The 23,261-nt window shown below is 43.6% G+C and overlaps 1 protein-coding gene across 1 annotated transcript in view; it reads right to left on the bottom strand.

Annotated features, from left to right (window-relative positions):
• The window catches only part of PIK3R5 (phosphoinositide-3-kinase regulatory subunit 5), a 142,556-nt gene that overhangs the window by 72,081 nt on the left and 47,214 nt on the right, over nucleotides 1–23,261 (bottom strand). Inside the window, exons 3-4 of the mRNA XM_073559671.1 lie at nucleotides 3,871–3,986; nucleotides 1,558–1,658 (exon numbers count right to left, since the gene is read on the bottom strand). Coding sequence (XP_073415772.1) covers nucleotides 1,558–1,658; nucleotides 3,871–3,973 — 204 coding nt within the window. The 5' untranslated portion in view covers nucleotides 3,974–3,986. The remainder of the gene's footprint in view (nucleotides 1–1,557; nucleotides 1,659–3,870; nucleotides 3,987–23,261) is intronic.

The following is a 23,261-nucleotide window of genomic DNA, read 5'->3' as shown; positions in this document are numbered from 1 at the left end:
ACCGGACTGTCACAACTTTTGGATCTATCAGTTCTCTGTTTGGGTCGTTCTCCGTTTTGGACAGTGCTGGTTATACAGCCTAACTGCAGCAGGAAGGAAGGACTTTCGATAGCGCTCCCTCTCACATTTAGGATGAAGTAGCCGGTCACTGACAGTACTGCACATCTTTGTCACAGTCTCATGCATGGGATGGGAATCATTCTGCACCATGTAGCTCACCTTGGCCAGTATCCTCCTGTCGCCTACTTCCTGAACTGGGTCAAGGGGGGCATCCCAGGACAGAGCTGGCCCTTCTAATCAGTTTGCCCAGCCTATTCCTATCCCTGGTTGATATGCCACTACCCCAGCACGCCACACCAAAGAAGATGACTGACGCCACAACAGAGTTGAAGAAGGATGCAAGGAGTGCCCCCCTAACTCCGAAGGCTCTCAGCCTTCAGTATTATAGTAGTTATATTCTTGGACATAGGGGCAGTAGTATAGTAGTTTGTACCTAGAGTAAATATTTTAGAAGTTTCAATGATCTGTAAGTGACTGCTATTTTATTGGCTATATTAATTAATTACTTTTTATGTCATAGTGTCTTCATGCCAAAGGAAGTTTAGAGTGTTTCTGATGAGTGAAATGCCATTCAGACTTGTGGACTTCAAGTTGAAACATCTTCCTTTCTGAGGTTGTTTAATTAAAATTTTCTAAATTAAAAGGAAAACGTGATTTAAAAAAAAATTATATCTGCTATTGAGAATGCTCACGTCATATTTTCCAGAAGCTGTGACCAGCGATGTCATCCCAAGGATTTCAGCCATTATTTGGTAGAGTTTACTTGTTTTCGATGGCAGAACACCTGTACTGGACTCCTTTTTTTTTGCTGTGGCCAGAGAATTGAGTTGTCAGACCACAGCCCACTTGTTATATATTATTTCAGATGGCGGTCAGCACTTTTTCAGCTGTCAGTGATCTCTCCTCCCTACCTCATGCACATGCATACTCAGTTCGGCTGAACATTCATGTGTTTTTAGTGGTGAGATCAGAGTAAGCCACTTGTTTCCCAGTGATACACAAGGATCGGTCTTCATCAACATGTCTATGGAGACCACAATACACATTAGATGGTTGGCATTGTCTGGTTTGGCCAATTTTAACGTATAAGAGAGTCTTTAAAGTTAGTTGATGTCTATCTAACCCATTCATTGCCTCCTCTAGCTGGTGCTAAGGAGAACTGACAATTGGAACAGCCATGAATAACCCATGGCAAGTGATATGCTTATGGTAGGAGATAGAAATGAGCAAATCAATTCACAGAACCGCAGCACAGAATCCACGTCTGTGGTCCAAGGCCACTAGACAGAAGTCATGCAAACCTCCTACCTGCTAGAGTCCTTGGCATCTTTTCTGATTATTTTGCACGGCGTGACATCATGCACGCATCACGTCTCAATGATTTTGTCACGAAGGGCCCCCGGAAGTTAGACGGTGGTTCACAGTGGCCGCTGGACCAAGCTCTGCGTATGATTCGCTTGACTCTAGTAGGAGTGGATATATGGGGTCATTCCTCACCTCTCTTGTCCTGTCCAGGATTTTCTCAGCCAGTATAATGTGATTGGCAGCCTCACGATTCACCAGCTCCTCCAAGCTCCAGTAATTAAGACAAAGCCCCGCTGGAAGGTAACAATGTTTGTGACTATGAGTGATATGACTATAAGGTGCACGCTTAAACATCATAAGTTGCAGTTTAGTGTGTGAAAAGGCAACTTTCACACTTGCGCTTTTTTTTGCTGCGCACCGTGCGCAGTGCAAACGCACATAAAAGACGCATCATGCGTTTGTGTGCATTTTTTTGCGGGTTTGGGTGCGTTTTTTGCGCATACGTGCGCATTACTATTCGCACGTATGCGCACCCATAGACTATAATGGGTGTTTGGCTGGAAAAAAACGCATTGTGTGCGCATGCGTTTTTTGGGGGCAAGTTGGACGCACAAAAAATGCAACAGGATGCATTTTGTGCGCCCGAGCGCACACTACAAAAAAACGCATGCGCATATAAACACGTACAAACGCATGTGTATGCGCACCCATGTAAAAGATAGGGGGAAAAAACACATGCGTTTTTTTGCGCTAAAAAACAGCGCAAAAAAACGCAAGTGTGAAACCAGCCTTTAAGGCTAATTTCACATTAGCATTTTTTTGCACAGTGCATCGTGCGGAATAGAAGCGCATGCAAAAAAACGCATCATGTGTTTTTGCATGCGTTTGCGGTTCTAATGCGCATTCGTTCTCTAGGGATTAAAACCAGTGTCTACACATTTTAACGCCAAAAACGCATGCACATGAAAACACATATGAACGCATGTCCATGCGCATGCCTTCGTTCCCATAGACTGTAATGAGTTAATTTGTCGCATTCTATGCGCAAGCGTGCACATGCGTTTTTTTACGCCTTTTGACGGACCCAAAAAAGCAACAAGTTGCGTCTGGTGCGCCTGGGCGCACACCTTGAAAAACGCATGTGCACGAAAAAGCATACGAACGCGTGCAAACGCAAGACCATGCGCCCCCCATGTTAAACATAGGTACGCATGCGCATGGACGCATACGATGCGCTGCACAAAAAAACGCTAGTGTGAAACCAGTCTAAGAGGAGGCCATAGCTCAGGAACAGAGAGATGCACCGGATTCAGAAGAACAGCAGCATTTACACCAGGTAAGAAATTATATATTATTTTTTTAGAAGTGGCAGAGGTGGCCCAAAACTAATACTGATTTTCACCCTAAATGTCTCTCTAAATATTTTAATAATATCATCGTATTTCTAATATGGTTTAATTAAAGAGACCCTAGTAGTGATGAGCGAGAATACTCGATGCTCAGATTTTCGATCTCCGAGTATTTTGATGTGCTCGGAGATTTAGTGTTTGTCATCACAGCTGCATGATTTACGGCTGCAAGGCAGCCTGAATACATGTGTGGAATTCCTAGCAAACAGGCATTCCTCACATGTATTCAGCTTGTCTAGCAGCCGCAAATCATGCAGCTGTGGTGACAAACACTAAATCTCCGAGCACATCAAAATACTTGGAGATGACCCCAGCAGGCTCAGGAAATCCCTAGCAACGAGTATACTCGCTTATCACTATTCCCTAGCCTTCCATCTCTAATCTAACTGCTAAAATATATTTTTTTTACCTATTCCAGTTTTGAATACGCTTTGTTTCAGAATCCCCATTGCATGTTGGGATACTCAAACGAGATGTCATCAGGGGGCAGAGGCTGCAGTCACTGACCTCACTCTGAAACAAAGCGTCATTAGTCACATCCGTTTCAGGGCCTGGTCTAGTCCCTGCTGCATTGAGCATGTGTGGGTTGTCAATTCTTACTGCGCAATATTATTCTCAGTGCACAGTGACAGTGCGCTCCCTTGCTGGCTCTAATGAGAAGTGACAAGCAGGCAAGAGAGCGCACTGACAGTGCGCATTGTAAGGAGGTAACCTGGTGAGTAGGGAATAAATAAAAGGTGGACGTTCACTTTTTGGATATGTACCATGTAGTTACTGAAAAATGTAACTGGAACTTTGGCTTTTTCTAGATTTCCAAAAAGGTTCAGCATCCCTCTTCACTGGTGCTTACTTATGTGTGAGCTGCAATGCTATGCAGAGACCATGGATGAGAGATTTGTGGTCGCTGTTTTGGGGGTCAAACACAGATTTGTTTTCCTCTAATCCTGAACAATCACTTTCCATGTTCCATACCAGTTAACACTACAGACAGCAGCAGAGACTTGCCACGGAGATGAACAAGAAAACAGACTAGGCGAAACGCGTTGTAGTATCTTGTGATGGCTGATTCTGTCCTGTCCATTTACAGAGATCTTACCTGTCCAGGTGGAGGAGGAAGATCCAGGTATAGCACTGAGCCCATGCAGACACCTCTCCAACGCATGCTGAATCCTGTCCTCGGTGCAGGATGTGTTCTGCATTTTAAGGCATGTCCTGAAAGAAAAAGATTTAACAAATCATCGTATTCTTAAGCAGTACCTCGAAATGACCTTATCACTCGTAAAGGGGTTAATCCTGCAAAGAACAGTATGTTAATCTAAATAACGCTACAAATTCTAAAAAAAATTGTCTGGAGAAGGGCTATGTCATTTATGTATATAGTATGGTGCGACCTAGTGGCTTAGCAATGGTCACATCTACTAAATTTGCTGAGTGCTGGTGGTCACGCATGCTCACTACCTCTCTCAATTAACGACATAGTGATGTTCTGTTACAGGGCGGGCGTCAGAACCCAACGACACCAAGCAAGTATCAAAGACATTGTCTTGGTAGTCCGGGGTGTACTGATGGCCATGCTTTTACACCTACAAGATCAGTGCTTTTACTGTAGTATTGCAGTGTACTGTACAAGCGATCGCAGGTTCAAAGCCTAAAGAAATGTAAAAAGAAATATAAAGATATGTACATACAGTTTATAAAAGCTGAAATCACCCCCTTCCCCACCCCAAAAAAAAAATCTAAAAAGTAAAAACAAAGTTCCATGCATGGCATACCACATACTGTATGTAACTGTCTGAGCTAATAAAATATCATAGTATTTTCCCCATATAATGATTGCAAAACAAAATTAAATGGCAAAAGCGCAGGATCCCCCCCACACAAAAAGATGGAATAAAAAGAAATAAGAAAGTCTTATGGACCTGAAAATGGTTATGATAACAACTACAGCTTGTACTTCAACAAACATAAGCAGCATAATCCAGGAGCCTCCCTGCCGTGTTCACTGTTGAGTAGCCAATAGAAATGGCTTTCTGTCCTGCTTGTCTACCTTTGTAGTACATGTTAACATACTGTAGCTATGAAGACTCCTTATAAAAGGGAAATAAATAGGGACTGTGCTGTCAGCTGCCAGTGGGAGAAGGAGACTGATTCTGTCTAGATCTCATCTTCAGCAGAATGAATGGGAAGTAGCAACAAAAAAAAAGGTTTCTGCCCTGCTTGTCAGGGAAGGAGCAGAACTTCTGTAGTACATGTCAATGTAGCTTTGAAAACTCCTTATACACGAGACATAAAGAGGGACTATGCTGTCAGCTACAAGTTGGAGAAGGAGACTGATTCTGTCTAGAGCTCTTCTTCAGCAGAATGAATAAGAAGTAGCACCAAATGGAGCAAGGACAGAAAAAATGATTTTTATGCTAGAAATGCTGCCATTAATCGAAAAGCAGTTATTAACAGCATATTAGTAGGAAAATGATTTCAGAGATATCTCTTTTTAATAGCAATAAACCAAAACAAATGGGTCACCCTCCCAGGGCTGGTGGGGTACTCGGGACCGGGCCCGCGGATCTCTACGAGGGGGTTGTTGTTGTCACGGCAGCTATGACCCGGTCCGTGGCCCTGGGCGCCCATTGTAAATAGCGGGAATGTTCATTGAATGATTCATGACGCCACCTGTGGTGTTCGGCAATAAAGATGATAAGCCAACGCTGCAAACAGATCCTCTGGGACAGATGGTGTGGTGCAGCAATGATGTTGTGGCCCTCCACAGGTAGGGCAGTAGTCCCAGGGCAGTGTAGGTGAAGAGATAGGGGAGAGACATAGATGGTGCAGTGTCAGGCACAGAGATGTAGCAGTGCTGAGGGTGTTGGCGCAGGAATAAGCGGAGGACACTAGGGCATGTAGTTCCAAAGCTTTACTCATAGTCTGTTGTGCATACAGGTGCCCGCATCCGTGCTGTGTCCTCCGGGTCAGGGGCTCAGTCAACCTCCATGCTAGATGAAGTACTCCGTTCCAACACTCCGCCAACATATGTGCCTTTTCTGAGCGTCTCCCTTTTTGCGCCTATAGTGAAGTACTCTCAGTACTGAGTTACACTGGAGTTCCTCCTGTCAGATGTTCCTATGAACTCTACTTGTACGGCAGACAGCTGTAGCCTACTTCGGGGACTCCTTACTACCAAGTCCCGGCTCACTCACGTTGCTGTTGTGCCCCCAAGTCTTGTGTGGGAATAAAGTGGTGACAACTTCTATTCCTCCGGTGTCTGCTGCAGGACCATTAGTATCCATACAACCTCGGGGACTGGACCCCGGCCTTGCGCTGTGAACTTGGGAAGGGTTCTGCTCTAACCCTAATCCTCAGTCCACCTCTTCTCCTTATGTTCCGTTCAAATCTATCTTTCTTATAAAGAGTCAGGCTTTCCATCTATGTCTCTTTCCTGTGCCAGTAGACCAAGGTCACTGAGGCCCGCTGCAGCACTTCCCACCTCCATCCCTCTCCGGGGACCTTCTCTCTCCTTCCGACCCCGTCAGCCTTACTGACTGATTGAATGACTGACTGACTAAATCCTAAACTCTTCCCAACCTTTTGGTGCAGACTAACTCCACCCACCTCCCAGCACTCTTCGTGTTCCAAGCAGGGAGCCACCAAAGGGTGCTTTGCTACACTACTATGTTGTGTGGGATGCAGGTGTTGGAGCGTGGTCAGGTGTCCCCACCTTACCTGGATGGTGGGGTACCACACCTCAGGAGGAGGTGCAGTACCTCTGTGGCGACTGAACCCTCAGGGGCGCCACACAAAAACTTCTCATGTGAACAGCTAAGTGGATTTTCCATAGAAGTGAATGGGGACATTTTTCGAAGCGTTTTTTTTATGTAGTCTTTAAGAAGGATTTAGGGGAAAATTGGATTTAGTGTAAATTGTCAATTTATGCTGTGCATTTTTCATGCAGATTTCACTCTTTCCACAAGGAAATTCACTGTAAAATTGACAATTTTTGCAGATTTTGTCACTTGATTTGCTGCTATTTTCGACTGAACAGTTGCACGCTGGAAATGTCCCACATGGACATACCCCTAAGACACTGCCGCCCAGTTGAAGAGCTGTCACTTCTCTCCCAAAAACAACCCATGGCACCTAGTAAACACAGCACACATAAGATTCTAGTTACTGGTCGTTGAAGTAGGACAAAATGTAGGAACTAGTGATGAGCGAGTATACTCGTTGCTCGGGTTTTCCCGAGCATGCTCGGGTGATCTCCGAGTATTTTGGCGTGTGCGGAGATTTAGTTTCTGTTGCCTCAGCTGCATGATTTGTGACTGCTAGACAGCCTGAATATATGTGTGGAATTCCCTAACAAGCAGGCAACCTCCACATGTATTCAGGCTGTCTAGCAGCCACAAGTCATGCAGCTACCGTCGACACAAACTAAATCTCCGAGCACGCCAAAATACTGGGAGGACACTCGAGCAAGCTCAGGGAAAACACGAGCAACGAGTATACTCGCTCATCACTAGTAGGAACGGATAGAAAAGATTTAATGGCCATGATATATTGCAGCAATTAGATATTATGGCAGAGCCTTTGAAGAAGTCATTGTGATGATGAATGTATTATTGAAGGTATATAAAACATTGATATGACATTTCCTAAATATAAAAATATAAGCCAATGAAATATCTTAAATTGGTGGAAAATAATTAATAGAATGAAAATACTAATATTGCAATATTCATCAAAAAAGCATAAGTTCGTGTAAAGGTTTAACCATTAATTTTTATGATGAGCTCCGCGGCCGGGGACAGGGCTGTAGGAGTCCTGATTATCAGCACTATAGTCATGTTTTGGGTAGCTCGATGTTGACACATTGGTCCTCTTCACATAGTAGGAAATACCCCCAGTAATTTCTGTGAATGGGACATTATCCTGCACCATAAATGGCGACTGTAAAGTAAGATACGAGGCGCTAGAGCTTACAACTTCCCTCTTTCTTATCTCCTAGTGCAAAACCAAGCATTTGTATGTTAGTCTGAGCAGAAGAAAAGGGGAACTAATGTAGGAGAAAGGGCAAACAATGTTATGCGTGACCTTTTAAAAGGTAATACGTCATAAGTGGTCTGGGGTGGACTTGATATGCTTATTCCTCTGCAAGTGCCGCATTGTATAGCTCTAAAGGTGTCCATATATTTCTCAACTGAACCCACCAATATTTGTTTTATTCTCTACTTAATTGGTGTTGGGGTCTCCTCTCCCTAACACATGATATTGGCGAAAAGAAAGGTTGGGCATGTTGCATTTCAACATGTCCTACGCTCTCACGCAAGCTTATTTCCTTTTTCCCACAAAATAAATATGTTGAGAGAAATAATCTGTATGCAAAAAATTATTTAATGTGTGTGACCACATTTAAGCTGTAACATTAATATATCGATATCCTTTAAAAGCACTGTAGATTGTCCGGAATGTAGGGCAGGGCAGAAGTGCCCAGCTCCCGAAAGAAACTCTGGTAGGCTCATCTGGGGAGGTGGATTCATGAAGCCAGAGATCAGGGTAAATGCAGGGACCCAAAATGTTGGCGCAGCAGGTTGGAAGGCATGTGGAACAGTAAACACCTGGAACACAGACTACGCTGGACGGCAGAAAAATAAGCAAGACAGGAGACATCGTAAGCCATATAACCAATAGGGCTGATGAAGAGGAACACAGCAGGTCTGAAACAGAACTCAGAAGCCAAAACAGAGTATAGCGTAAAGTGAATCACCTCTAATAACAGTTCATAATGCTTACAGCAAAAGATGGGTTAACCAGCAGGTCAGAGAAACAGCAGGGTTCACATCACTTTAGAGCTTTGTAATGCTCTAACACATGCCACTTCCGCTCTCATACTAAATGCAAGTTATAGGAGCCACAGCAGACTGCAATGTAAGGTCATCAGATACTAATGACAGTTTGTGATGCTTAAAGCAAATGATGGGTTAACTGTCAGCTTTCAGAAGCAGCAGTAGCAAATAGTAGCAAACACAAGAGTCTGAGTAGATGGCGGCAACAGAAGGAACTGAATTCTGGCAATCTCCAAACAATTGGCAACTGAACACATTACAGTCCCAATACCCAAACGCGGGTGAGTCCAAGTGGACACTGAAAGACCTGGCTTGAAGCACTATAATGAGTGGCAGCCATAGGAGAAGGGAACGGAGATCGGCCCTGCAGACAAGACAGGCACGTAGTAGTCTGTAGGTCCTTTTACCGTAGTACATGCACAAATGCCAGTGCTGAACACTTCAGCCATGTAATTTGAGTGATCCGGGGGGTTCTCATGACCTGGACTACCATTGATCCCATATACTTTAATGGAAATTCCCTTCTTTAATGTTTATGGAATATTCCCTCCATATGCCACGAATTCCTTATAGGTGACCCTGATTCGCCACAATCCATTTCCCGAGTGTAATCCCTGTAATGTCTCTCCCCATTGAAGTCTATTGTGAGGAGCTGATCTCACTCACATTGTACTCCCAACCCTAGGCCCATTGTGTGGTTGGGGATAGTAGACCCAGAGGAGCCATCACCAAGGGGGGTCTCATATGCAGTCCCAGGTGATGAAATATACTTTGTTCTGAGAGCTAAAAGAAAATGTTTAAGGGGGAGGGAAAAAAGACACAGGGGGTGAATCAGGCAGTTGTTGGAGGGACTTCAAAGGCAGAGGATCCAAGCTGGGATGAATAATCTATGCTGTTTTGGAGATCGGTTGCCGGCTGGAGGGGTAACCATGAGCTATGGTCGTGATATCCATCATCTGGAGGAACACAGGCTGTGACTGCACACTATACTGCCTGGAGATACCAAAAGATGTGAGCCAAACAAAAGTTGGGTGACAGTGGGTATCACCTGGTACGGGGCCAGTGGAACTGCTGATCTCAGATTGGGAACTTGTGTACTGAAGACAGTGTATGTTGGCCATCTACCTGGATTTGTGGTACAACCATGGATGTATGGAATAAAAAATTGTTGCATCATTAACCTGCATAGGTGATCTATTCCACGTGTTTATTTCTGTTAATGTTGATGATTATGGCTTACAGGAAATGAAAACCCAAAAGTCATTATCTCAGTAAATTAGAATACTTTATAACACCAACGTGAAAAATGATTTTAAAATTCGAAATGTTGGCCTACTGAAATGTATGTTCAGTAAATGCACTCAATACTTGGTCGGGGCTCCTTTTGCATCAATTACTGCCTCAATGCGGCGTGGCATGGAGGAGATCAGCCTGTGGCACTGCTGAGGTGTTATGGAAGCCCAGGTTGCTTTGATAGCAGCCTTCAGCCCATCTGCATTGTTGAGTCTGGTGTCTCTCATCTTCCTCTTCACAATATCCTATAGATGCTCTATGAGGTTAAGGTCAGGCGAGTTTGTTGGACAATCAAGCACTGTGGTTTATAAACCAGGTGTTGGTACTTTAGGCAGTGTGGACAGGGGCCAAATTCTGCTGGGAATGAAATTTCCATCTCCAAAAAGCTTGTCGGCAGAGGGAAGCATGAAGTGCTCTAAAATTTCCTGGTAGACGGCTGCGCCGACTTTGGTCTTGATAAAACACAGTGAACCTACACCAGCAGATGACATGGCTCCCCAAACCATCACTGATTGTGGAAACTTCACACTAGACCTCAAGCAGCTTGGATTGTGTGCTTCTCCACTCTTCCTCCAGACTCTGGGACCTTGATTTCCAAATGAAATGTAAAATTTACTTTCATCTGAAAATAACACCTTGGACCACTGAGCAACAGTCCAGTTTTTTCTCCTTGGCCCAGGTGAGACCCTTCTGGCGTTGTCTATTGGTCATGAGTGGCTTGAAACAAGGAATGCGACACTTGTAGCCCATGTCCTGGATACGTCTGTGTGTGGTAGCTGTTGAAGCAATAACTCCAGCAGCAGTCCACTCCTTGTGAATCTCCCCCAAATTTTTGAATGGCCTTTTCTTATCAATCCTTTCAAGGCTGCGGTTATCCCGATTGCTTATGCACCTTTTTTTACCCCAGTCTTTACTTCCACTCAGCTTTCCATTACTATGCTTGGATACAGCACTCTGTGAACACCAGCTTCTTTAGTTTGTCAGTGACTGCCTTCTGGACATGTCAAGTCAGCAGTCTTCCCCATGATTGTGGAGCCTACTGAAATATAATATATGAGTTTCACTTTATGTATTGAAGAACTGAAACAAATTAACTTTTTGATGATATTCAAATTTTGTGAGAAGTACTTGTATATATCTTTACTATTTACATAGCTATAATAAACACAAAGTTAAGTAGGAATGGTCAAATTTTGTAAATTCATCCCTTGCACATTAAATAAACATAATGGGCATTTAATTTTTATATAGAATCATATGAAGTGTTAGCTCTATTACTTTTCCTTCCTGCATTCAACTAATAGCAATAGGAAATTAAGACTTCCTTTCCACTGTATTAAGCTTCCCTTTCCCGTGCTTCATACAATAAGCTAGCTCAACCTGACAGTGGGTCAAGTGGCTTTATATTCCATGTCTGAACGGACCCATTCATAGTGACCGCAGAATGACAGGATTCCCAGGAGTGGGCACCAGGCCAGATCTGCAGGCATTAAACAACGCCTGCCCGGTATAAATCTTTGGGGAAAACACAGGATTTGTAGGTCTTAATTCATCTATCATGTGTAGATTTTTTTGGTACAGTTGTAGAAATAAGGAAGAATAAGAAATCTCAAACAACTTTTTCATGGAGTGATCGAAAAAGTAGGGCAGGGTTGCGCAACTACTTTTTTGGAAAGGTCATCTTGCCATGGTCTACCACCAGATAAAGGTCCGAGCTAAGCACCAACATCTAGCCTGGACTGTGGCTTAGCTGAGAGGGCAAAGCTCCTCTTAAGGGCATCTTCACATCACTTTAGAGCCCTCGATTGCTCCAGCATATGCCACTTCCACTCTCATACTAAAAAATCAAGATGCCATTGCAGAGAAAAGCATTGTTTAGTATTTTCTCTGTACAAAAAAAAGTATTCCATCATATTCTGTCTTACAAGAGTGTCAAAAAGACACTGTGCTTGGCTCTGCTTGCTGACAGTTTCCCAACAGTGATAGGTAATGTTTATTTGATAGCGGAAAATTTAAGTTGATGGACCTATGTCTTTTTTCAACCTATGTAATTATGCATATATGTATATTGTGAGGCAGTGACCGGTGTCACATGTAAGGGTCGCTGTGTGTTCCCCCAGGATGCGCAAAGAAGTGTATGGAGGCCAGAGGAATGTAATGTAGTCACAGGCATAGCTGTGATTGCAATGGAAAATAGAAGTAAGTGTAAGTCTTGGGCAAGCTATTTGTCCAAGGCAGATTTAAAGAAAACCTGCTCAGGGCTTTTGTGTTTTGAAACGGACTACAGGATGGTAGTGGTGCAGTCTGTTTCCTCTTCCCCGGCCTGGGTTTTCCATGCGGCGCATGCCCACAGATTCCAGTTAAAAACCCTGCAGTAAAGGGTTTGGGTGTGTCAGGGTCAGTGTCAGTCTGGTGTTTGCAAGAGTGCAGAGCAGAAGGCTCTGCATAGCTCCACCTGTGTGAGGCAACACAGGCAAGTGGAGCCAAACAGCCAAGGAAGCTGAAAGGCCTGGCACCCACAGCGTATATGGTGGTGCAGTCGCCCATGGTAATTAGTCATTGGGGGGTGGACTGGCATCTGTAATATCCACACGTTATGAAGAATTCAAGGTATTAAACTTTAGATATGTTTTATTCTTCGTCCTCCAGCACACAGCATAACAGTTGCATTCCCATGCGACCCAGAAGTGAAACTGAAACTTCCCTTCTCATCCCTCTTGTCTCCACCCCCCAAGTCCCATAAGTCTGGCTTGCTTAAAGAGACAGATCTAATTATTATACATTACATCATCCCCTTTTTTTTTTTCTATAAATAACCCATATTACTGATAAATGCAACAACATGAAAACGTCCAAAGAAATCATATGTCCGTTTTGTCTTATTTGTTCAATTCCAAAACCAGAGAAACAAACAAAAAAAAAAACAAAACAAAACTTTAATTACACTTCTTCAATAAGCCTCGATGGAGCTCTTCTCTCTCGTGTAGGATAACGTCTGGGCTCATTGAGAGGGTTCATTATTGATGGACCAGCTACCTCTTGTTGGTCCTCTCCACCATCGGATACCAAATCTTCCACCAAAGAGAGTTCATTGTCATCATTCTGCGGTATGACTTTAAAATATGAAGAATTTCGCGTTATGGAGTGTCCATCTCGTTCAGCTGTGATCATGCTGCCTTTCCTTTTAGCAACATAATATTTTGCAGGACCATATACAGGTGAGGTCTTGTTGGTTGGTCTTTGACGTACCACCACGACATCCCAGACAGCAGTGGGTAACGGAGACATTTGTAATGGCTCTAAGGTTGATGATGGAGTGATTAATTGACAAGTAGAACAGCGTCTAATCTTTTCTTCCACCAAGTGATCCATATTTGGGAACCACACTTTTACTCTGAGTAACTTCTTTGTGCCAACAATTCCTAAATGACCTTCATGTGCTATCTGTATGACTAAGTTACGCAAAGTCTTAGGTACAACTAGTTTGGTACCTCGAAGAATGAGGTGTTCTTCAGTGACTGATAATTCCTCACGTACGTTTGAGAATAGTTTTAACTCTTTCAGATCAATCTCAGAATCAGGAAATTTTTCCTTTTGAATTTCATGCCACCTTCGATTTTGGATGATTTGTATTAGGGCACAGAGTGTCTTGTCTTTTGTTGTTTCATTTATAAATTGATCAAGAGAAAGTGCTTTTGGCACGGCATGATCTGTAACAAAACGTAGGTATTCTTCAATAGAGGAATGCACAGGTATATCATCATTAGTAGGATGTCTTGAAAGATAATCAGCCGGATTGCTGTATTTTCCAGGTTTGTGAACAATTTTATAATTGTAGTCCTGTAGACGTAGGCCCCATCGTTCAATTCGTGCAGGCATTTTAGCTCTGGGATTTCCAAAAATTGTAAGAAGTGCTTGATGATCTGTGACAATGGTGAAGGGAGCTCCATAGAGAAATAAGTGAAAGTGTTCACATCCCCAGACAACTGCCAAGCTTTCTTTTTCAGGTTGAGAATATTTTCTTTCAGTGTTTGTTAAGCTCTTACTTGCATAAGAAATGATGTGAGGATTTTGATTGTTATCCTTGTACTGCGCTAGAATAGCACCCAGTCCCACGGGACTGGCGTCCACAATCAGTTCAGTTCGAAGAGCTGGATCAAAATAAGCCATAGTGGTTGTCGAGCAGAGTTCATTTTTAATTGTTTCAAAAGAGGCCTGACAGTCTTGAGACCATTGAAAAATACAACTTTGTTTTGTAAGTTCCCGTAGTGGATTGCTGATTGTTGAAAAATTCGGAATATATCTAGCACAGTAACTTGCCATTCCAAGGAAAGAACGCACTTCACTGGCATCCTGTGGAATTGAGGCTGTTCTGATAGCTTCCACTTTCTTGGGGTCTGGTTGTACTCCTTTTGCCGAGAAGATGTGACCATAGAATTCTAATGAACCCTTGTCAAACTCGCACTTCTCTTTGTTTAAAGTGAGTCCAGCAGAAAGCAGACATTCGAAGATAGCATATAGAGCACGATTATGCTCAGCTTGAGTTTTACCAAAAACCAATATGTCATCACTGTAATTAAAGACATTTGGGATGTGTTGAATGACACTCCTTATTGCATCCTGAAAAATTTCTGCTGCTGAGCAGACTCCAAAAGTCAATCTTTTGTATCTTCTGAGGCCCACATGGGTGGAAAATGTGGTCAAGTATCGGGACTCTGGACTCAGTTCTAATTGATGATATCCCTTATTGAGGTCGAGCTTTGAGAAGACGGTGGCTCCATTTAATAAATGAATAATGTCATCAATCGTAGGTGAGATATGTCTTTCCCTCTGGATAGCGGTGTTGGGCAGGCGCATGTCAACACACAGTCTCACTTGATCAGGAGTCTTTGGTTTTGGAACTACCACAAGTGGAGAGACCCACGGAGTGGGACCAGTAACAGTTTCAATAACGTCCTCATCCATGAGCAATTGGAGTTCCTTTTCTACCTTCTGTCTCAGGTGAAATGGAATACGCCTGTGAGGCTGGGCTACTGGACGAACATTGTCATCCACATGAAGGTGTACTTGAGAGTCCTTTAGTTTTCCCAAACCACTAAATAGGGAGGGAAAGCTGTTCACCATAGTTTGTACATCCATATCCGCAGGGTCAGTTATGGTATGAATAATCTGGATGAGCCCTAGCTCCAAGGCAGTGTGATAGCTGAGAAGACAGCCTCCCGATCCTTGTAATGTGTGGAAAGTGGTTTTCTGCCTGTTTTCTTTATATCTAATTTCAGCATCAAATTGTCCCATTATAGCTAGAGGTGTTTTAGATCCATAAGGAAAGATTTTAGTCTGCACTTGTTGTAAGACTGGCCTTGTTTTCAATTGTTCATATGTAGTGCCATCTATGATATCCACTGAAGCTCCTGTATCTATTGTAAAGGTAATGTCAGTGTTGCAGATTGAGAGTGTAACACAGGGAGACTGTACTGAACCAGTGACAGAGGTAGTGAACACATAGTTCTCAGTCGCAGACATTTCTTCTGTGTCCTGAGTTATCACTTTTACCTCTGCAGATTTTGTCATAGGCAGCGGAGGCTTGTAGTGCGCTGATTTGCAAACAGCTGCAAAATGATTCCCTTTTCCACATTTACTGCAGGTTTGTCCCATAGCTGGACATTTGTTCTGGTGGTGAGGGAAATCCTGTCCACATCTATAACATTTCTTCTGTTTCTGGGCTTGTTTGTCTGGTAAATTTTTCTGTTTGAGATTATGCACATGTAATTTATCCCCATTCTCCATTACAGTAGCCTGATGATCTGCTATTCCTATAGCACGGGCCATTTTGAGCAAATCATGTAGAGAGATATCCTGCTGCAGAGCCTTACGCCTTAGGTTATTAGACGAGCAGGTGACAATTATTTGAGTTAGGATTTCATCATCTACATCTGTAAAGGCATATCCATGTGCTAACTCTTTCAGCCGTGTGACATAAGTGTCTATGGACTCTTCTGGAAGCTGCTTGGCAATCCTGAATTTATATCTTTCATATCTGATGTTCTGTTTGGGGTTGAAGTAGCCAGTGAGAGCTTTAGTGCAGTTGCTGTATGTGTCTGTTTCTGCTGCAGGTAACGTACTGTATATGTCATAGACTCCTGTGCCTGCACAATGCAGGAGCAAAGCTCTCTTTCTTTTCTCCTCCTTTATGTCCATGGCTTCTAGGAAATTCTCAAATCTGTTTAGCCATTTTCTCCAGTTATGGGAGAGATTAATGACATCAGTCATATCAAATTGTGGGAATGTGTGCAAGTAGTCAGCCATGATAGAGTCTCTCAGTGGTGCTGGCGTGTGAAGCGGTAAAATATAGTCTGTACTCACAGCAGTAGGTGATTATATCCCATCCTCGTCGCCAGTTGTAATATCCACACGTTATGAAGAATTCAAGGTATTAAACTTTAGATATGTTTTATTCTTCGTCCTCCAGCACACAGCATAACAGTTGCATTCCCATGCTACACAGAAGTGAAACTGAAACTTCCCTTCTCATCCCTCTTGTCTCCACCCCCCAAGTCCCATAAGTCTGGCTTGCTTAAAGAGACAGATCTAATTATTATACATTACAGCATTTTTAAAGGTAGTGACTGTAATCTGGAGGATATGGTTCCCTGCTGCAATCTGGAGGATATCGTGTGCTGTGTTTTGCTGTGAGTTGAGCATTAAAGAGACTTGTTTTGGAACTTTACTGAGGTCACTGCTTGTCTATCACACTGCACCAGCCCCGCTGCACTACAATATTCATTGCTTTATTCATTTTTAGACTCCTTTACATGCAGTTTTTTCTCTAGTGGGAGTAATACATGCTGGATTTGAGGTCTGTGTCTCTATTCCATTACAATAGGCTAGATGTGAGGTTTTGTGTCTCTTCCAGTAATATAGGCTGGATGTGAGATTTCTATTTCTCTCCCAGTAATACAGGCAGGGTGCGAAGTTTTTGTGAAAATTCAAGTAATAAAGGCTGGATGGGAGGTCTGTCTGTTTTTCCTAGTAGTACATGATTGAAGTGAGCTATGTTTGTCTCTCTCAGTAATACAGGCTGCATATGAGGTCTGTTTGGCACTGCCAATATTATAGATTGGGTGAGAGGTCTGAGTGTATTTGTGTCCAGGGCGTTGTTGTCTCCATTAGCTAATATATCAACCTACTGTATTTTCTCTGCCCTCCCTGAGACTGTGCATACATTCTCCTCTCTCACCTTTGTGGAGGTCTTTGTACAACCACCTCCTCTCTTCTATCTCTAAGGCTAGGGTCACACAACAGTATTTTCTCTCTTCCGAGAAAATCGGGCTGATTATGCTAATCACACTCTGATCAGAGTTTGATCAGTGTGTGATCATAGCATGATCCGATTTTCTTGGATGAGGAAAAGATGGATAAAAAATTTCTCCATCTTCTCCATTCTGTCAGTCCATGAAAATTGGATTGCACTCAGATGTCATCTGAGCGCAGTCCAATGATTTCCACGGACTCATTGACTTGCATGGCTGAGTGCGATATGAATATATGATGCAAATCGAGTTTGCTGTGATTTTTTTTCCTTGAACAGACTATGTCCAAGAAAAATATTAGACATGTGCTTGGCTCTATAGTATAACATTGGTCCGGGTGCGATCCGATGTTTTGTCTGATCACTCTCGGACTCAAAAAGGTGCACGATCACTAACAAAAAAGAGCCGTCAAGAATGATCCTGAACTTTGGTGGATTTGTAACATTTTTACAGAGCTCAAACAAAATGGTAAAACTATTTTAATGAAGACTATTTGGAAAGTTGCTTAACTTTGCATTTAGGACGCGCCACTGTTTTGTGATTGTTTATGTGGGAACCTAGATAAATAAAATGTGCTAAAAAGAATAAGAAGCCACCTTTTTAGCTATTGTGCGTGACTCTGGGGTATTCGTAATGGTCATGGTTATGATTCAAGTCACCTTATTTTGCTTCAAGTTTAATCTCTCCAATGTCGTTTGTGTAAGATCTTTTTTTCACATTTGTGTAATGTTATTTTCAGTCCTCGAGAGAGGCAAATGAGAGATAAACATCTGCGCTCAAAATTCTGTTTGTCAGACATCAAACCCTCTTCAGCCTCATTCATCCTGTTTAGTTTTGCGGCTCTGGTTTAATCTAGCTGGAGTATGCAGCTTTTCACATAGGGACTGGCCCCATAGAGAAAAAAAAATCACGCCTCAAACCACAAAACTGCCACATTCATATATTGTTGTGTTAAAAATAAGCTCAAATTCTGTAGGACCCAGCTCTGTTATTATACCATATAGACTTGGCAGCAACGTAGTATATGCCATAAAGTACTTCTTTAGAGGAAAAGTCCAACAATGATTACCCCTTTTTGTATAGAAAATGCACTACTCTTCCCATGGCAGTAATCCACTGGTAGATCACTGTGTTCCCTACCCTGGCTATACAGACACACTATTTTTGGTGTAACTTTAGGTAACCGAGGACAATACAGGAATCTCATCCAATTGGCAGCAACGTGGTATATGCCCTAAAGAACTTCTTTTGATTAAAAGCCCAACAATGATCACCCCTTTTTGTATAAATAGGGTGAAATGCACTACTCTCCCCATGGCAGTAATCCTCTAGTAGATCACTGTGTTCCCTACCCTGGCTATACAGAATCACTTTTTTTGGTGTAACTTTAAGTAAGCGAGGACAATACATCAATATCATCCAAATGTAGATTGGGTTACAATTTCAATTAAGAAACCTTTGGGAAATAAGAACGTCAAATAAAGTCTTGCCGTACAGTCAAAAGTCGCTCTCTACAGGAAACTGTCAGGGTTCTACTCCTAAACGTCATAGTACTAATGAGTCACCCTCATATTTTGTATATTTTAACTTCTTTTGTTTGGATTTTCTTTTCTTTCATTAAAGGGAATACATCAGCAGGTTTTACCACATAATCTGAGAGTGGTATGATGTAGGGACATAGACCCTGATTCCAGTGATGTGTCACTCTGTTAGGGATGGCGGAACGCACTAACTATAAAATAACGTAAAGTGCGTTCGCCGCCCGGGGTCCACCGTGCAGAAGGTGTTAACACTGCTGCTAGCTGATGGCGGACGTACAATATGGCGGTATAACGCACACGGGTTGAACGTCACCCAGGTGCGCTGAGCGATCTCTGCTTTACTCACAGAGATGCCTTAAGTGCAAAACACAAAAGGGATGAGCCTGTTAGCATCACAGGTCTCAGAGGCGTGCGCGCACGGTATATGGTCACAGGAGCTGGGCCCAAGGCAGAGGGACAGAGTCTGTCTAGACCTACCGTGCGTGCGGCGTCGCAACTGCGGACGACCACAGGTGCTGCAGACTGCAGCACGGTGACTGACACAGCCGCTATGCGACAGTACCCAGGAGGGGCGCACTGTCGGACGCTAGTTAGGTGATGATATGCACTGTGGCCTGTAGCGTGCCACTGACTGGCGCAGACTCTATGACTAAATCCCTATCCACACATGTAATATCAGAGGGAGGGGAGTCTTAATGAGTCAGTCGCAGGTTCATGCATCCATCATCATTCACACAGTAGCAACTAGAGACTATACTAGCGCATGGCCGAGTGGCTAGGCGAACTTTTTATAGCCATTGCTGACCCAAAGGTGGTAGCAATAGCCAACCCCACAGAGCAGGTCTAGGCAGAGCCTCTAGGAAGCTGGGATTGCTGAGCAATGTTCTCTGTGGCCGAAAGATAATGTGAGACCGCAGAATGTGAGGCTCTGGATTCCTGTTGAACTGCTGCAGGAGCCTGATGTCTAACACACTTAGGCTATGTGCCCATGTTGTGTTGAAAACCGGACTCCTTTCCAGAAATCACGCAGTTTTACCACAACTTTTGCGTGCGATATTCAAGCACTTTCCAAGTGATTTGAAGCATCGCTTGGTAAATGATTGACAGGTTGGTCACACTCGTTTGACAAGTGTGACCAGGTTTTTTCTATTGAGGCCGCCTATGCGGCATCAATAGTAAAAGAAAGAATGTAAAAAATAATTAAAAAATCGGGGTATATTTACCTTCCGATATCCCGCGCAGTCTCAGCGACGCTCCCGTTCCCAGCGATGCCCTGTGAGACATGTGATGACGTTGGTCTCGCGAGACTACGTCATCACAGGACCTTGCCGCAAGGCATTACTGGGAAAGCTGAGGCCGGGAATGCAGCGCGGGACGTCGGAAGGTAAATATACCCCGATTTTTTTTATTTTTTATTCTTTTTTTTACAGGGGTATGGTACCCAGGGCCTGGAGGACAGTCTCCTCTCCTCCACACCGTGGGTACCAACTGCACATGAGACGCTTAACTTCGCGCATGGTGGGCATAGCCACATGCGGGAAGTGAGCGGTTCTCATGAATTCCTATGGGTGCGGAATCGCGGCAATTCTTTGCGATTCCGCACAAAAGAATGAGCATGCTGCGATTTTTTCCGCGATGCGATTCCGCCGCGGAAAAAAGCGCAGCATTAGCACAGCATGTGCAGAATGCCATAGGAATGCATGGGGGGCGTTCTGTACACGATTTTTAAACGTTTTCGCTGCGTTTACGTGGCAAAAACACTTAAAAATTGCATCGTGGGCACACAGCCTTACTGTCAGCTTTCTGCAGTTTTGATAAAATTGCTGTTTTCTCTGCTGCAGATTTACAAGTTCTCTGAATACTGAGCTCTGTATAACTCTGCCCACCTCACTGATTGCCAGCTTTCTGTGTGCTCTGTGCATAAGCCGAAAGCTGCCAATCAGTGGTGGGTGCGGGGTTACACAGAGAAGGAAGACTAAATGGCATGAGGCAACTAGTTCTCTAGTGATAATCTCCTGATGGTAAGACACAACAACCCCAGTATGTGACACATCACTGGAATCGGGCTCTCAGCCTACCTCACGCTGCACATACATAACAAGAACCTGCTGACAGATTCTCTTTAAGGCCTAATTCAGACTTCCATTTTTCACCATTGCATTGTATTATTTTTCACGGACATAAAACATACCCATTATAGTTTACAGGGTTGTTCACATGTCTGTGTTTTTTGGCACATCACCTTATTTTTTAATCACAGTCACGGATCAAAATTGCCCATTCAAATCAATTTGTTCATGACGTACAAAAATTGGCGGCCTATGGATATCATCGCTGTGTTATCTGAGTGCTGGCCATGTTTTTTTTTTACTATTTAATAAGTAAGAAAAGCTTGGATTTTATTTTGACCTACACGAAACACTCGATGGTTAAAAATGGAGACGCATCGGCTGAAAATCAGTTCCGGCAAAATTGATGAAAAATGGTCTTTCATTTTGCCGTTTAAAAACCCCCCAGATATCTCAATGGGGTCTAGATCAGTTTCAGGAAACTGAGGAAAGGATTCCTTCATACTGGTCTTACCACCCTCCATTTCACCGATTATCCTGGTGACTTACTGCTGATTCACAGAAGACCAGATGTGGAATGAAGCAGGCCAGCAATGTGGGATCTGTTCTTAGAGATGCCATACTCTGCCCACCACGACTTATGGGGTCACGTTCCACAGTCATTGTGTGGTGGTGACTACGTAGACCCTCCTAACATCTTACTACTTTATTTTGCATATAGGCCTCTGTACTTAGATTTCTCCCCCCCCCTTGTCCATCTTTCACCGTCGCTATGGAGAAAGATGCGCTTTGAAGAAGTGAGGTTTCCTGTTCTGAGTCAACTCATCCCCAGTTCGAAGAAATCAGTACGAGGAGAGCGCGGAAGCAGCTCTAAGATGTAACCACACGGTGGAATTGTCGTCTTTGGTCGGAACGCTGTGCCAAGCTTATGAGGGTTGGAGAGGGGGAGGGGAAGCACGTGCAATATCGATTTCATTTGGTCTGACCACTCTCTGAAGGTCATTTCTTCTGTAAATGATAATTATCTTCTGTACACAGAGGTTTGCGAACAGTATTCTCCTGTGTGAGCTGAAGACATAAGTCTTTGTTTTCGTCTAGAGCCACTCAAATCATTTGACCACATCGTTTATACTAGTTCTTGTAATGATGTTTCCACAACCCACAATGTCTCCAGCTGTAGTTTGGATGACTGGTGGAAGTAGTCTTCTCTTAAAGGGGACCTTCTTTAAATGTAACATATGGGGGAACTTTGGAAAGATAACCTTTATTCCGTTCACAACATCCTCCGTACATGTACGGCGTAAGTCATGGGGGGAGTGAACCCAACCCATACCCGATACATCATGGCTGTGTATTACAGCCAGTGTCTGCTGCTGAAAATCATGGGTGGAGCTCCACCTGCGATTGTTAACCTGTTTTTTGCCACTGTCATACTCTGACAACGACAGTTAACAAGCACTGGCATTGGAGCGCGTCATCCCATGCACTCATCTGCATGTATAACCTGGGTATCTCCTGTATTATTATTATTATTATTATTTATTGTTATAGCGCCATTTATTCCATGGCGCTTTACATGTGAGGGGGGTATACATAAAAACAAGTACAATAATCTTAAACAATACAAGTCATAACTGGTACAGGAGGAGAGAGGACCCTGCCCGCGAGGGCTCACAATCTTCAAGGGATGGGTGATAATACAGTAGGCGAGGGTAGAGCTGGTCGTGCAGCGGTTTGGTCGATCGGTGGTTACTGCAGGTTATAGGCTTGTCGGAAGAGGTGGGTCTTCAGGCTCTTTTTGAAGGTTTCGATGGTAGGTGAGAGTCTGATATGTTGTGGTAGAGAGTTCCAGAGTAGGGGTGATGCGCGAGAGAAATCTTGTATGCGATTGTGGGAAGAGGAGATAAGAGGGGAGTAGAGAAGGAGATCTTGTGAGGATCGGAGGTTGCGTGCAGGAAAGTACCGGGAGACGAGGTCACAGATGTATGGAGGAGACAAGTTGTGGATGGCTTTGTATGTCATGGTTAGGGTTTTGTAATGGAGTCTCTGGGCAATTGGGAGCCAGTGAAGGGATTGACAGAGGGGAGAAGCTGGGGAATAGCGGGGGGACAGGTGGATTAGTCGGGCAGCAGAGTTTAGAATAGATTGGAGGGGTGCGAGAGTGTTTGAGGGGAGGCCGCAGAGCATGAGGTTGCAGTAGTCAAGGCGAGAGATGATGAGGGCATGGACTAGGGTTTTTGCAGATTCTTGGGTGAGGAATGAACGGATGCGTGAAATATTTTTGAGTTGAAGTCGGCAGGAAGTGGAAAGGGTTTGGATATGTGGTTTGAAGGAGAGATCAGCATCAAGGATTACTCCGAGGCAGCGAGCTTGTGGGACTGGGGAGAGTGGGCAGTCATTTACTGTAATTGATAGGTTCGTAGGGGGGGTCACGTGAGAT

The sequence above is a fragment of the Dendrobates tinctorius genome, unplaced genomic scaffold, assembly GCF_039654945.1.
Source record: "Dendrobates tinctorius isolate UK_male_01 unplaced genomic scaffold, ASM3965494v1 ptg000014l, whole genome shotgun sequence".
NCBI lineage: Eukaryota > Metazoa > Chordata > Amphibia > Anura > Dendrobatidae > Dendrobates > Dendrobates tinctorius.
This window is presented reverse-complemented; position numbering and strand designations above follow the sequence as displayed.